General features: G+C 39.8%; 1 protein-coding gene across 2 annotated transcripts in view; it reads left to right on the forward strand.

Moving 5' to 3' along the window:
* CC2D2A (coiled-coil and C2 domain containing 2A) overlaps positions 1-16,218 on the forward strand; it is a 258,992-nt gene that overhangs the window by 120,450 nt on the left and 122,324 nt on the right. For both annotated transcript variants that reach the window (XM_083366907.1, XM_083366908.1), the window contains exon 9: positions 4,018-4,227. In XM_083366907.1, the coding sequence (XP_083223033.1) occupies positions 4,018-4,227 (210 nt within the window). The remainder of the gene's footprint in view (positions 1-4,017; positions 4,228-16,218) is intronic.

A 16,218-nucleotide genomic window follows, 5' to 3' on the forward strand; every position in this document is an offset into this window, starting at 1 on the left:
CTGAGGATAGGAGGGAAGTGAAAGGCAAGGGAGAAAAAGAAAAATATGCCCAATTGAATGCAGAATTCCAGAGAATAGCTAGAAGAGATAACAATGCCTTCTTAAATGAACAGTGCAAAGAAATAGAAGAAAACAATAGAATAGGGAGGACTAGAGATCTCTTTAAGAAAATTGGAGAGATGAAGGGAACGTTTCATGCAAAAATGGGCATGATAAAGGACCAAAATGGCAGGGACCTAATAGAGGCAGAAGAGATTAAGAAGAGGTGGCAAAATTACACAGAAGAACTATACAAGAACGAGCTTAACGTCCCAGATAACCATGATGAGGTGGTCACTGACCTCGAGCCAGACATCCTACAATGTGGAGTGAAATGGCCTTAGGAAAACTGAGCAACAACAAAGCTAGCGGAGGTGACTATTCCAGCTGAGCTATTCAAAATCTTAAAAGACAATGCAGTAAAAGTGTTACACTCAATTTGCCAGCAAATTTGGAAAACTCAAGAGTGGCCACAGGATTGGAAAAGATCAGTTTACATTCCAATTCCAAAGAAAGGCAGTGCCAAAGAATGTTCAAACTATCGCACCATTGCACTCATTTCTCATGCTAGTAAAGTTATGCTTAAAATCCTACAAGCTAGACTCCAGCAGTATGTGGATCGAGAACTACCAGAAGTACAGGCTGGATTTCAAAGAGGCAGAGGAACTAGAGATCAAATTGCCAACATACACTGGATCATGGAGAAAGCTAGGGAGTTCCAGAAAAACATCTACTTCTGCTTCATTGACTATGCTAAAGCATTTGATTGTGTTGATCACAACAGACTGTGGCAAGTTCTTAAAGAGATGGGAGTAGCAGACCATCTTATTTGTCTCTTGAGAAACCTATATGCGGGTCAAGAAGCAACAGTGAGAACTGGACATGGAACCACTGACTGGTTCAAAATTGGGAAAGGAGTCCGGCAAGGCTGTATACTGTCACCCTGCCTGTTTAACTTATATGCAGAGCACATCATGAGAAAGGCAGGGCTAGATGAATCAAAAGTTGGAATTAAGATTGCCGGGAGAAATATCAACAACCTAAGATATGCAGATGATACCACTCTAATGGCAGAAAGTGAAGAGGAACTAAAGAGCTTCTTGTTGCGAGTGAAGAAGGAGAGTGCAAAAGTTGGGTTGAAACTAAACATTAAGAAAACCAAGATCATGGCATCCGGCCCTCTCAATTCCTGGCAAATAGATGGGGAAGAAATGGAGGTCGTGACAGATTTTATTTTCCTTGGCTCCAACATCACCACAGACAGGGACTGCAGCCAAGAAATTAAAAGACTCTTGCTGCTGGAGAGGAAAGCCATGGCAAACCTAGACAGCACACTAAAAAGCAGAGACATCACCCTGCCAAGAAAAGTGTATAGTCAAGGCTATGGTCTTCCCAGTTGCAATGTATGGCTGTGAAAATTGGACCATAAGAAAGGCTGAGCGCCAAAGAATTGAAGCCTTTGAAGTATGGTGCTGGAGAAGACTCCTGCGAGTCCCTTGGACTGCAAGGCGATCAAATCTGTCAGTCCTAGAGGAGATCAACCCTGACTGCTCTTTAGAAGGTCAGATCCTGAAGTAGAAACTCAAATACTTTGGCCACCTTATGAGAAGGAAGGACTCACTGGAGAAGAGCCTAATGCTGGGAAAGGTTGAGGGCAAGAGAAGAAGGGGACGACAGAGAATGAGGTGGCTGGATGGAGTCACTGAAGCAGTAGGTGTGAGCCTAAATGGACTTCAGAAGATGGTAGAGGAGAAGAAGGCCTGGAGGAACGTTGTCCATGGGGTCGCAATGGGTCAGACACGACTTTGCAACTAACAACAACAACAGAAGCAAGCAAAGTTGTAACCAGAACCCCAAAATAGATCCTGTCAAACAAATCTTATTTTTTTCTTTCATATAGTGACTAAATTAGTGGGCCAGCCAAATGCTGTGGACATAGTATACCCGGATTTCCATAAGGCATTTGACAAAGAAGACCACAACCTACGTCTTGCTAAGCCAATATGTGGAATAGACAACATCACCACCAGATGGATTTGTAAATGGCTGACAAATTGCACTCAATGTGTAGTCCTTAATGGAACTAAATCTACATGGAGGGAAGTAAGCTATGGGGTATCCCTAGGTTATATTTTGTGCCCTATGCTCTTCAACAACTTCATAAACTATTTAGATCCGGGAATTCATCAAATTTGTAGATGACACAAAACTGTCATGAATAGCCAACACTCCAGAAAATAGGTTCAAGATCCAGATGTATAGACTTAACCTGTTTTTCAAAGCACCAGAAGGCAACACAAGAAACAATGGGTGGACACTGATCAAGGAAAGAAGCAACCAAGAACTAAGGAGAAATTTCCTAACAGAGTAATTAACCAATTGAATGGCTTGCCTTCAGAAATTGTAGGTTCTCCATCGCTGGAGGCTTTTAAGAAAAGACTGAACAGCCACTTGTCTGGAATGGTATATGGTCTCCTGCTTGAGCAGGGAGTTGGACTAGAAGACCTCCAAGTTCCCTTCCCACTCAGTTATTCCATATTATTCTGTAACCCATTTGCCAGATGAGACATGTCAGCTTGTCCAGGTTGAGACCGGACATTTTATTAAACAGAAGCCTAATATGTACTTGATTCTTCAGTCAAGGTTCTATTTATGGCTTTATTCCATGGGCTTCCATGAAAGGCCAAAGCTTCCTTTTCAGTGGAAATGGCTACTATATTACTACCATGTTTCCCCAAAAGTAAGGCCTACACCAACAATAAACCCTAGCTTGATTTTTTGGGGTGGGCCTAATATAAACCCTAATCCTAAAAATAAGCCCTAGTTTTGGGGCGAGGCACAAACCTAAAAATCAAGCTGGGGTGGGGGTGTGGAGTTGCCCTACCCGCCCCACACCCACTTATGTTGCAGCCAGGCCTCCCCTTGCCGGCCCACTTCTTCCAAGGCCTCTTCTAAAGCCAGGCCTGCATTTCTCAGTTATAGGACTTTCCAGAAGGCCTCTGCAGCCAAGAACCAAGCTATGGATTGAATCCATAGCTCAGTTCTGCAAGACCTCAGCAGTTGTGCACCAAGCTATGGATTGAATCCATAGCTTGGTACTCGGCTGCTTAGGCCTTCTGGAAAGTCCTGACTGCAAAATACAGACCTGAATGCAACTGCAGAACTTTGGCCCCAGAAGAAGTGGACCGGCTGGGTGGGGCTGTCAGTGCCAGAGGTGAGGTAAGGCCTACCTCGAAAATAAGACCTGATGCCTCTTTTGGAGGCATAAATAAATAAGTAAGTAAGAAAGAAAGACCCGGTCTTATTTTTGGGAAAACACGGGTATGATACTCCTCATCTTTCCTATTACCTATCCTTATCTTCTTATGACTATAACTTTGCTGCTTGTATCTTACAATTTATATTGTTTATTTTTTTGTACCCTAGTATGATTTATGTTGTTTGCTTAGCTAATACTCTATGACTATTACTTATGATTTATGATAAAGTGTTGTATTTCATAATTTATGGTGAATGTATTTACATGTTATATATGATCATGATTATCACTATTACGTGTATGTACACTGAGAGCTTATGCACCGGAAACAAATTCCTTGTGTGTCGAACCACACTTGGCTGATAAAGAATTGTATTCTTTAGTACTAAGATTGATCACACCGAGGACACTGAGCAAGTAGCCTTACTTTGACATTTGTCTGTGATCTTATTTCCACCTTGAAAAGCCACTACCTTTTTGAACAGAGGTCATGCTCAGAAGTTCTTGATGAATGTCAATTTCACATTCTATTTAACTTATCCTTAGGCATCAAGTGATATTTATTCCTAGTTTGTTAGTCTTTGGTATGCTGTTGTTAATCTCAGTTATGTGTTAAAGGAGCCAAAAGAAAAGCCTCCAAATTAGTTGATTATGTATGATTTGAAGTCTTATTCTATCATACCTGTGTGTGAATATAGTTGCTTAAATTTTTGTTTTAGGCTCTAAAAATGAGACCTGCAAACCAGTACATTGTTGGAAATGATGACCCACAAAGTTGCTTTCAGTTGGATATTGATATTTCAGGATTAATATTCACGCATCATCCTTGCTTTAGCCGTGAACATGTTCTGGCAGCAAAACTGGGTCAGTTATTTGATCAGTACCTCGCCAGGAAACAGAGGAATCTTACTAAACTCCTTACAGATAAGGTAATTTTACTATTTTTTTCAGTTGGCAAATGTGTAAATAAAATAAAAATAGACATTTTTGTACAAAAGTCTATATTTGCAGAAAAATATGCAAATGTTAAAATATATTTGTCGTTGAATACCAGAAAATCTACTTCTGTTATTAGATAAAAACTATATACTGCTAACTACTTGTGCTTGCCAAATTTTACTGACTTATTAGCTCAGCTGTGATATTATGGGATATATATACAGATTCTGGTTTAGTATAAATGCAAAACACTCTAAATCAGGGGTGTCAAACTGCTGGCACGCGGGGCTGGACGCATCATCTGGAAGCCATGCCCACCCCATTGCCGGCAATGGCAAAACCGTCCCGATACGTTGCACAACATCACATGACATCGCAAGTTTGACATGTCTGCTCTAAATGAAGGAGAATCTACTTTTGAATGCTTGATTGCCTATAAACATTTGGGCAGTTTTTTTTTTTGAGGAGTAGTTTATTTGGACAGATTTAATCAACCAAAGTCTTTCAGTTTGAGCTCAACACACCGAATATTTGTTTAGTTTATGGTATTTCTCTGCCACTTTTCTATAATAGATTGTGCCAAAATCTGCTAACATCAAATATGACATAACAAAATACACCAAGCCAATTAATTATAAAATGTAAAACAAATTCAGATGGAACAAAACCAACTACTCCCATCCAGTACAGGTAGTACTCAACTTACAATAACAATTGAGCCCAACATTTCTGTTCCTAAGTGAAACATTTGTTGTGAATTTTGCCCCATTTTATGACTTTTCATGCCACAGTTGTTAAGGGAATCACTGCAATTGTTAATGACCCGGTTGTTAAGTGAATCTGGCTTCCCCATTGACTTTGCTCATCAGAAAGTTGCAAAAGTTGATCACATAATCTTGGGACTTTGCAACCATCATAAATATTGCCAAACATCCTAATACTGATCATGGGACCATGAGGATGCTGGAATGGTCATAAGTGTGAAAAGCGGTCCTAAGTCACTTTTTCAGTGCCGCTGTAACTTTGAATGGTCTCTAAACAAACTGTTGTAAGTCGAGGACTATCTGTATTATAATTATTTGATAAGTATCACCAAAACAGTTCTCAAATTTATGGTAAATAATGCGTAACCAAACTTCTGCTGTTAATTAGTTTATTGCTATGCTCTGATTTTGTGGTAGTATTTTTGTCAAAAAGCATTGGAGAAAGTTAGGTCTCTAAAACAGGGCTTTTCAACCTTTTCACCCCTTGTACCACTTTTAAGGTATGGCAACATCCGAATACCACCAGTCACCTAGCAAGGTGTCAAAAACTTGATGACCAAAATAAAAAAGGGAAAAAAGTGATGAAGTACAGGTAGTCCTCGATTTACAACAGTTCGCTTAGTGACTGTTTGAAGTGACGAAGGCACTGAAAAAGTGCCCCACAAGCCACAGCTGAGCAAGATGCCTGCCCGCCCGGCAGCGCTCTTCCTCCTGTCCGAGGTTTTCATTATTGTGAGCATTTCTGTTGAGGATTGGCAGCACGGGTGGGGTGGGGGTATGTTTGGTTTTTATTCCCCCCATCTGCTGGGTGGTTGCAGCAAGTTTTGGTTACTTCACATGACCCTGGGACACTGTGACAGTCATAAATATGAATCAGTTGCCAAGCATCTGAATATAAATTACAAGACCCTGGGGATGCTGTAACATTCCAGCTGGTCGGTGCTTCTTCTGGGCTCAGCAGAAGTGCCAGGATCAGCACCGAGCTCCAGCTGGAGCCTGGCACTGATCCTGGCACTTCTGCTGAGCCCTGACAGCCCTGCAGCTTCAGCCATCTCTCGCTCAGGCTTGTGCGGTGCTGCCACCGGTTCAGCTCATTCCCCTCCCCCATTACCACTTTTCTAGGATGGTCGCATACCAGCTGCCAGGTGCCAATGTACCACAGGTGGTACACGTAACACTGGTTGAAAAGCCCTGCTCTAAAACATTGTCAAACAGTATGATTCTTTAAATGCAGCAAATAATAGAATCTTAGAATTGGAATGGACTTTTGGGTCATCTGGTCAGCTCTGCTCAGCTCAGTACTCACACCATCCCAGCAAGGGTCTAGGACTATTAAGCACTGACCCTAAGCTACACCCACTTCTCTCACAGACCCTCCACTGCAGCCATCCCACAGTGACTTTTCAACCTCTGCTGGCCTTCTCTGGCGCTCCCCCCCCCCGCTGCAAGTGGCTCTACGGCCCTTTATCCCACTGAAAAGCTGCACCTCTCAGCAGGCATTGGGTGGCAGACAGCTGTGGGCAGCAGCAGTGCGAAAGCACTGGAGGGGAGGTGGGCGGCTGGGGGACAGGACAGGTGGCTGGTCATTGGGCTATTGTGGAAGTGCTTGGGAAAGCTGGGAGGATGGTTCCCTTTTAATTTTTCTTCACCTCTTGATGGTGTTTCTTTGTCCAACCCGCTCCAACTTCACAGTTTCCTGAATTGAAGGATGACTACGATGTAGGGACCAGGGTTTTAGGCTCTGTCACATTTATTGTTGTGGGAAAAACTCACTGAACAACCAATCTTTTTTTTAATTGAAAAGTTTTACAGTACATTTTAAACATATACTCCTTCCCTCCCCCTCCCCCCCCACCCCCTCCCTCCCCCCCTCCCCCCTGAGTTCCCAGAGCTGAATACAGGGTATTGCCTCTAACAAACCTAAGCTAAAATATGCTAATCAACTATAAATACGCTTTGAATCCTATCGCACTTTAACTCCCCTTAAACATAAGTAAATATCTTATAATTCTAATATTCATTCATATGCTAGGTGAAATTTTTTAGTCCCATATTTATTCTGAATATAATCGATCCATCTTCTCCATTCCAAGATATATCTCTGTTGCGATTGTTCTTTCAAATATGCTGAGATTTTTGCCATTTCTGCCAAGTTTGAAACTTTTAGAGTCCACTCTTCTCTAGTAGGTAGTTCCTCCTTCTTCCAATATTGCGAAACCAAGTCTTGCTGCTGTTATTAAATTCAACATCAGTTTAGTTTCTATAACAGTATAATCAGTAATAATACCCAGTAGAAATAACTGTGGAGTAAACCTTATCTTTTTCTTAAATATCTTCTGCATATTCCACCAAATTTTAATCCAGAAAGCTTTTAACTTTTTTACAGGTCCACCACATATGGTAATACTTTGCGTCCTCACAACCACACCTCCAACATTTAGGCTGATAATTTGGATACATACATGCTAATTTTTTAGGATCTAAGTGCCATCTATAAAACATTTTATAAAAATTCTCTCTTAAGTTTTGTGCCTGGGTAAATTTTACGTTTCTGACCCAAATTTTTCCCCAAACATCCATTGTTATTGGCTCTTGAATATTCTGGGCCCATTTTATCATGCAATCTTTAACAAGTTCCATTTCTGAATCTATTTCTATCAATGTATTATATATCCTTCTTATATGTGCTTGACTTTGATCTCTAATTTGTTTTACCAGATTTTCATCTGTTGAAATGCCAATTTTCTGATCTTCTTTCCATCTAGCTTGTATCTGGCCATACTGAAACCAAGTTTGTACTATTTTCCCTTCTTTTAAAGTATTAAATGGCTTTAATTGCCATACATTCCTTTCCAGTCTGAGAATATCTTTATATGTGGTCACATCATGTTTAAATCCCAGACTTATACTTTCTATCGCATGTTTAGGTATTGCCCAAATTGGTATTTTATAATTTAACTTGTATCAGTATTTTTTCCAAACTCGCAACAGAGCATACCTTAATATATGTGTCTTAAAGATATTATCCACCTTTTTATCATACAATAAATATGCATGCCAACCATATAATAAATCACATCCCTCAATATTCAATAATCTTCCTTCTGTTAAATTAAACCAATTACTAATTTACGATAAAGCCGCAGCCTCATAATATAATTTAAAATTAGGCATTTTAAGGCTACCTCTTTCACATATATCTTGTATTATCTTAAGTTTTACTCTCAGTCTTTTCCCTGCCCAAATAAATTTATTAATACCTTTCTGCCATTCCTCCAAATTTGAATCTTTTTTAAGTATAGGTATCATTTGAAACAAAAATAAAAATTTTGGTAAAACATTCATTTTAACTGCTGCAATTCTTCCCAATAAAGACAGTTGTAATTTTTTCCAAGTATCTAATTCTTTTTGTATTTTTAACCATAACAATTCATAATTATTTTTGTATAATTTCACATTATACAAAATAATGAGATTCAAGGTGCAGGTGATGACCTATTAAGCCCTAAATGGCTTGGGTCCGGGATATTTGAGGGAACACCTGCTGCCGGCATTAAGTTCCCTTCGTCCTGTGCGCTCCCACAGGGAGGGCCTTCTCAGGGTGCTGGCGGTAAAAGACTGCCGGCGGATAACACCCAGGGAGAAGGCCTTCTCTGTGGGTGCGCCTGCCCTTTGGAACCAGCTGCCCGTGGAGCTTAGGACTGCCCACAACCTTCGCTCATTTCACTGGGACCTGAAGACCTGGCTCTTTTAGCTTTCCGGCCCAGGCTGAGAGTTTTAACTGGGGTTTTTATATTTTACTTCAGGGACTGAATTTAATTATTTTTAATTGTTTTTTAAATTTTTGTATTGATGTTTTAAACACCTTGTAAACCTCCCTGAGTCCTATGGGAAAAGGGCGGTATATAAATCTAATAAAATCTAAATCTAAATTTGAATTTCAAAGATATACCCCCAAATATTTAATCTTTTTAGCTATTTCAAATCCTGTTAATTTTTCTAAAACTACCTTTTGTTCTGTAGTCATATTTTTAGACAAAATTTTAGTTTTTTGCCTATTAACCTTAAATCCAGAAACTTGTGCATATTGCAAAATTATTTCCATTAAATCTATAACCGACTAAGTCGGTTGACCTAATGTAATAACCAAGTCATCTGCAAACGCTCTCAATCTATAATCTTGATCTTTAATTTTAATTCCCTTTATGTTATTTGAGTCACGTATCTTAATAATATTTCCAATATTAAAACAAACAGCAATGGTGACAACGGACATCCCTGTCTTGTACCCTTTTCAATTTTGCAAGCTTCTGTTAAACTACCATTAATTATTATCTGGGCTGTTGGTTTCTGATATATTGCCCTAATAGGTTGTAAAAACTTATCACCAAACTCCATCTTCTCTAAAACTTTAAATAAAAATTGCCAATTCAATTGATCAAACACTTTTTCAGCATCCAAAAAAAAATCAATGCTGCAGGAACTTGATTATTTCTTTCCAAATATTCTAATAGGTTTACAATATGTCTCACATTACTTTTCATTTGTCTACCACTTATAAATCCTGTTTGATCACTATAAATCATTTGCTGCATAACCTTCATTAATCTATTTGCTAAGATGTTTGCAAATATCTTATAATCCGTATTTAGAAGCGATATAGGTCTGTAATTTTTGGATTGGGTAAGTTCTTGATGTTCCTTTGGAATCAACGTTATAAATGCTGTTCTCCACGATGGAGGCACTTCCCCTCCAGATTGAATTGTCCCAAATAATTCTTTCAAAGGTTCCACCAACTCTAATTGTAAATTTTTATAACAAGTGGCTGTCAAACCATCTGTTCCAGGTGTTTTACCCACTTTTATTTGTTTAATTGCTAAAATAATTTCTTCAGCAGTTATCGGTTGATTCATCCCTTCCTTCTGTTCTTGTGTAAGTGTAGGGATATTCACTTCTTCTAAATACCTATCTATATCTAAACCTTGAGTTATATCCCTTGCATATAATTTAGAATAAAATTCAACAAAAGCCTTTTAATAAGATTTTGTTGAAACACCTCTTTACCCTTATATTCTGTCTTGCCTATATTACATGACTTTTGTTTTTTCCTTAACAAATAAGCTAACCATCTAGCTGACTTATTAGCATTGTAAAAAGTATTATGTTTGACATATCGTAAGTTAGTTGCCACTTGATCTGCCATCAACATATCAAACTGCCCTCTTAACAAATTAATTGCTTCTTTCAACCTCTTATTCGATGAGTTCAAGATAAAAGCCCTCTCTTTCATCTTTATTTCCTCCTCTAATTCTTTACATTTATATTCCAATCTACGTCTATATTTATTATTCAAATATATTAAAACTCCTCTCATATAAGCTTTACTTGCATCCCAAACCATTTCAATTGGAGTACCCTTGTGCATGTTTATAGTAAAAAATTCTTTCATTTGTTTTTTACATTCTTCCACATTTTCTTCATATCTAAACAGATTTTCATTTAATCTCCAAGATCTCCTATCTCCCTTTCCCTTGTCCAATTCCATCCATACTGGACTGTGGTCTGATAAGATTCTTGGACATATCTTGATCTTCTTAACCCTAGAAAAATAATCATTAGTAGTTAATACAAAGTCAATCCTGGAGAAAGATTGATGTCTGTCAGAAAAAAAAGTAAAATTCCTTTCTTCCACGTTTCGTTCTCGCCAAACATCTCTCAGTTCCAGATCGTCTTTCATGTCAAAAAAAGATTTAGGCAATCTAGCAAGATTTGGAGTGCTTTTAAAAGGTCCTTTTTTATCTTTTTGTGTGTCCAATACTCCATTCCAGTCTCCCATTAAAATACACGATTTATAATCCCATTGAATTATTTTATTATGTAGAAGTTTATAAAATTCTCCTTGCTGTTGATTAGGTGCATATAATCCAATTAAAAGTATTTTCTTCCCTTCTATTAAAAGTTCAATTATAATATATCTTCCTTGTTTATCTGCTTCAATTAAGTTAGCTGTTAAATTCTTCTTCACATAAATGACTACACCATTTTTCTTTTCTGGAGCAGATGCAATAAACTGCATACCCAATCTAGAGTTTATCAAATATTTTTGATCAGATACACGGATATGCGTTTCCTGCAAGCATATAACATCATTTTAAAATTGTTTCAAGTACTGGAATATTTTCTTTCTCTTTTGTGGTGAATTTAAACCATTAACATTCCATGTTAGAAACTTTGTCACCATTTTTTGCAACTTGAAGCTTTCGGAGCGTAACTTGCAGATCCACAAGCATCTGCTTCTTTGGTCTCGCTCCTCCCACTGCTTCAGTATAAGTAGATTCTTGAGTTGTAATTGTAGTATATTGTTTCTGTTGTTGTTGTTGTTGTTCCTTTCATCTGGTTGCAGCCCATGTCACTCTTTGAGCCCTTGATTCTTCTAATGGAGCCAAGGGCTGCACCATTTCCAAAGTTTGCTGTGCTTCTTTTGAAATCAGTGAGATAATTTCTTCATCTCGCTGTGTATCTTCCAATTGTGTCTGTCGTGCTTCTTTTTCCTTTCTTCTTTTAATTTTTGGGGATGTCAGTGAGTCTGCCTTCAGTATATTACAATAAAAATCTCGTGCCCTCAGAACTGTATTAAGACGATATCTTGTACCAACATAATTCACCACTATCCCAGTTGGTATCTTCCATCTAAACTGAATCTGTCATTTTTTTAAATTCATCTGCCAGAAAAACAAATTCTTTCCTATTTCTTAAAATTCTTGGTGGTATTTCTTTCAAAATTAAAACCTCTTGATCAGCCACTTTAAATCTGTTGTTATAAAAGGCTTGTATGATCGTTCTGATCTTTCTCTTTGTGAAGTAAACAACCACATCTCTTGGTAGTTTTCTTTGCCTAGCAATCCAGGAATTGACATGAAATATTTTGTCTATTTCCAGTATAAAATCTTCAGCTCGCCAACCCAAAATAGGCGCCACAGCTTTTGCCAATATCTCTTCCACATTTTCTTGTGGATTTTCTTTTCAGACCTCTGATCCTCAAGGCAAACTCCATGTCTCTATATTGTATCATCACCACCTCATCATCAATTTTATCCATTTTATTCTCAGCTTCACTGATTTTAGCTTCCAATATCAAATTATTTTGATTAACTTCTTCCACACGTTCATCCAGATTCTCAATACAAACTGTCAGTCCCTGAAATGCCAGCAAAATATCCTCTCGTATTTCCTTATTTTTCTCATTAATGAGCTCAGATATTTGCTCAGATTGAAGTTTTAAAGCATCTTGTAAGTCTTTTAATGTCAACGTGGGTATAGGTGTAGGTGCTGTGGGGGGTGGCATCAATGTTTGAAGTCCAGATTGTTGAACTGGTGAAACCCCCACACTTTTTGAAGCAGGGAATCTAGGTGGTTTGGAAGCCATTTTAACACCCAATTAACTTTCGTTTCTCACTTTCACTTTTCTGCCCAAATTGCAACTTTGTTGCTTCACTGTTAAATATCCAAGTCTTTTAAATCACTTTTGAGCCAACTTCAAATGTTTTTAACAGTCTTTTACAACTTTAAAAATCCACTTTATATCTTCCTCCTTCTTTTATTTTATTTTCCTTATTCTTTGTTCTTCCCACTTTCTCTAAAGATTTATTCCAGCACCATCTTCCTCCCCTTCTTTTAGGTTAAACCGGAGTTAAAGATCATATACTTGCTATTTCAATATTCTCCTGCTCAGCTCTCCCTGCATCCAAGTAATCCAAAGTACAATATTGGGAGCAGGGATGGTTGCAGCGTCCTGTTCTGTTTCAAAGCCTTGAAACAGAGGAGTCCCCGAGTCTGGAGCTAATTCAGGCTTCGAGGGAGCTCTCACCCTTCGACCCCCAGAGTGATAATTCTGGGAGTCTAGGGGAGCTCTACCTCTACCTGAATGCTCACCCCCCCTCTTCTCCCAAGGGGGGGATTCCCAAACCACGAAACAGCTGATTGTCGCTTTTTTCACGATTTAAACGGAACAACAGGGTTGACGGTCAGAAATGACCACCTTCGACGGAGCCTTGTCACCCGGAAGTCCCTGAACAACCAATCTTACAAAACTCACAAACAAGGGAAATCTTAGTCCCAATTTGGTTGTTAGTTGAGGACTGCCCATATTTGCAGAGAACCATTTTATCTCAATCACTTTAGGAGGAGACAAGATTGCATTTTGAGAGATTACTTACAGAGTGCAAGTAGAAGGAAACCTGGACTGTGCTGAGGGGCGGGGTTGGGTGAAATTGGCAGGGGAACTGAATTCAAGGGTGAGAATTAGGAAAATATGGCAGTGAAAAGTGTGCTAAAATCTCCACAAAGCTGACTTTGCATGGGGCTGTGAGGATAATAGAATAACAGACTGTTATTCTGTTATTGCCCCATCACATTGCCTGCTCTCCCCCCCCCCCCGCGCCTCTGCTATTCCCCCAACTAGCTAAGGAGGGTCAGACCTGGGCAGACCCTGAATGGAACACTAGGAAAGGCTGGAATGGTAAATCAAAGGTTTCCATGAAGAATCCTTCTCTGTCTTGCCTGTGAGAAACAGCAGTAGGCTGGCCTTGTCTGATATTCCCAAACAGAGTACTTAGATTTAAAAGAAACAGATCTAACAAAAGAATAGGTGGAGTTCAATTATATGTTGGAGATCACTTCGTCTTTACAGAGATGCACACAACAAAGGATTAAAGCCTTGTACAATGCATGCACTAGGGGCATCCTTTGTAGAGCTTGAGCCAGTAAAACAATGCTCAATTTTTCATCCTTTCTAACCCCCTTGGCTGTTACTTCTGATCTTGAAACATAGGTTTTATAAGCTACTTCCAACAATTTTCCAATTGTGTCAGCTGAAGCCCCCTCCAGCTTCTGTAATTTGCGCCTAATATCTGGGGCACTCTGCCCAATAAAGACCATGTTCACCAAACGGGAATTTTCTGGAGCTTCTGGATCCAAATCACTAGATTTTCTGAAAGCTTGGTAGAGGCGCTCAAGGAAATCACCGGGGCTCATAATCATGAATCTCATAAATTTTGCCCAAATTCTTCTGTTTAGGGATAGCAGTCTACAATGCAGTGACAAGAAGGTCTTGAAAGCCTTTTAAGTATTCATAGTCTTAGCTTTCATAAGTATCAATGACCTATCTAGGGTCAGTTTCAGGACAAAAAACCTTCCTTTCTTCAGCTAATCTTTTTGCAGCATTTCCTACCAGACGTCTTTCCTCTGATGTTAAAAAGACATCCAGCATGGCTTGGAAGTCTGCCCAATTAGCGTTATGTGTTCGTATGATAGACAGAACCAATTCAGAATATTTATGTGGGGCTGCAGTATAAGTACCTAATAGGTCTTTCCACACATAAAAATCAGATGTGGAGAAGGGAGTATGAACCAGGACCTTATTAGTGTCCCCCTGCTCCGTGAGGGGGTAAATCCCCTTATAAGGTGGTGGAGCAGAGGATAAAGCAGGAAAAGGTGGCGCTGTGGGAAGTTGCCACAACCCACAGTTTTTAAGCATTCGCTTATTCCTTTGTAAAGTCCAAAGTGCATAATAAGCCTGTTGATCATGATCCATGCCTCTTTGAGCATAATCTCCCATAGCTTCAAAAACTCCCAAATCTATGGGCCCCCTTTGAGCCAAACAGTAGGTATATCCTGATGCCAAAGAAAGTGTATTTAGTCAGAGTGTCAATTTTCATATCCCAACGGGTTTTGAGCTTATCAAAGTTCCTGATAACACACTCAGGGGGGCTGAGGGCACATTCCTTTGTTTTATTCATTTTAATAGGTTTTCCCTGGGCTGAACAAGAGATCAATTATTTCCCCGTGCTATGCAAGATTCCCGGTCAACAGTTTATCCTCACAGGGACCCACAGGCGGCTGGAAGTGATATCATGCCTAGGCCTGGTCAGCAGTGGGAAATTTATAAGGAACAACCACAAACCACACACCGCTCACAACCCTTTGGAGCATGAGAGTACAAGATTAATGCCCCTTGCTTTTTAGGCACCCCCAGAAACCCCAAAAAGAGGGCAGGCCGTAGGTGTGGCTGGCATAAACCCTTCCGCCCAGCTCTGGTCAACGATAGGAAATGATTCAAGGAAACAGACAGACGTTTACACACACACACATACACACACACTCCCCTGGTCAAGCTTGTGTAATGTACGCTTACCTTATCTTCAGCCCTCCTGAGTATGCAGGAACCAAGTGAAGACAACAACCAAAACAAAAAAGGAAGAAAAAAAACTAGTTCCTGTAGAAAAGCCACAGGGAAGAGTCAAGAAGGGGGGCACCTCCAGGAAACCCCAGAGCACGCTCAGTGCCTTCTCCTTCCTGAGCCCTCCAAGGACCAAGCACCTCTCCTCACCAAAAATGATGTGCAGGTTCTGAGGTTTTGCTTGATAACAAAATAGAGGAAACCAGAATTTGCCTTCAAAAGTACGTGTTTTTCAGCTGAATAGAGATGGGCTTCCCTAAAAAGAGGAAAAGCCCCAAACAGTAAAAATGTCTTATTTTTATACCTATTTTGGTTATATAAGCAATTCACCCAGCAAAGCTGATACACATAAGATTACGACTTTGCCCCTTAGGGCTGGCACACTATAGATAAGAAACTAGAAAGCAGAAGTAGCTAGCATGTTCCCTTTTGGGTGTTTCCCCAGGACACCATCTGTTTGCTCTGGGTATTTCCCCAAGACTCTAGCTGTCCCCGGGTGAGTTAGAATATTGTGTGTTCCCTTTACTGTCCTTTTGTGACCCAGCATTCAGAGGCTTGCAAGTGACCAGAGAGAGGGGGGGCCCATCTGAACACATTCACTGTCCCCTAAGTCCTGGTCAGCACCCTCTTCCCATTCCCCTCTCCCTATTTCCCACCATTTGATACACAGGTGTGGATTGCCCCAAATGCTTCCCCATTCCCTTCCCCTTTGAGGGTAGGAGCCCTGCAAAGCGCTAGGCTAACGATGGAGATCCTGACAGACTAGGGGTGACATGATAGCACTGTTCCAATATTTGAGGGGCTCCTACAAAGATGAGGGGGTCAACATTTTCCAAAGCATCAAAAGGCAAGATAAGAAACAGTAATTGGAAATTAACCAAGGAGAGAAGCAATCTAGAACTAAGGACAAATGAGGGAAGCCAGATTTGCTTAAGGAACTCACTAAACAACTGCAGTGATTCATCTAACAGCTGTGGCAA

This window comes from Vipera ursinii, assembly GCF_947247035.1.
Source record: "Vipera ursinii genome assembly, chromosome: 7".
In the NCBI taxonomy this organism is placed as follows: Eukaryota; Metazoa; Chordata; class Lepidosauria; order Squamata; family Viperidae; genus Vipera; species Vipera ursinii.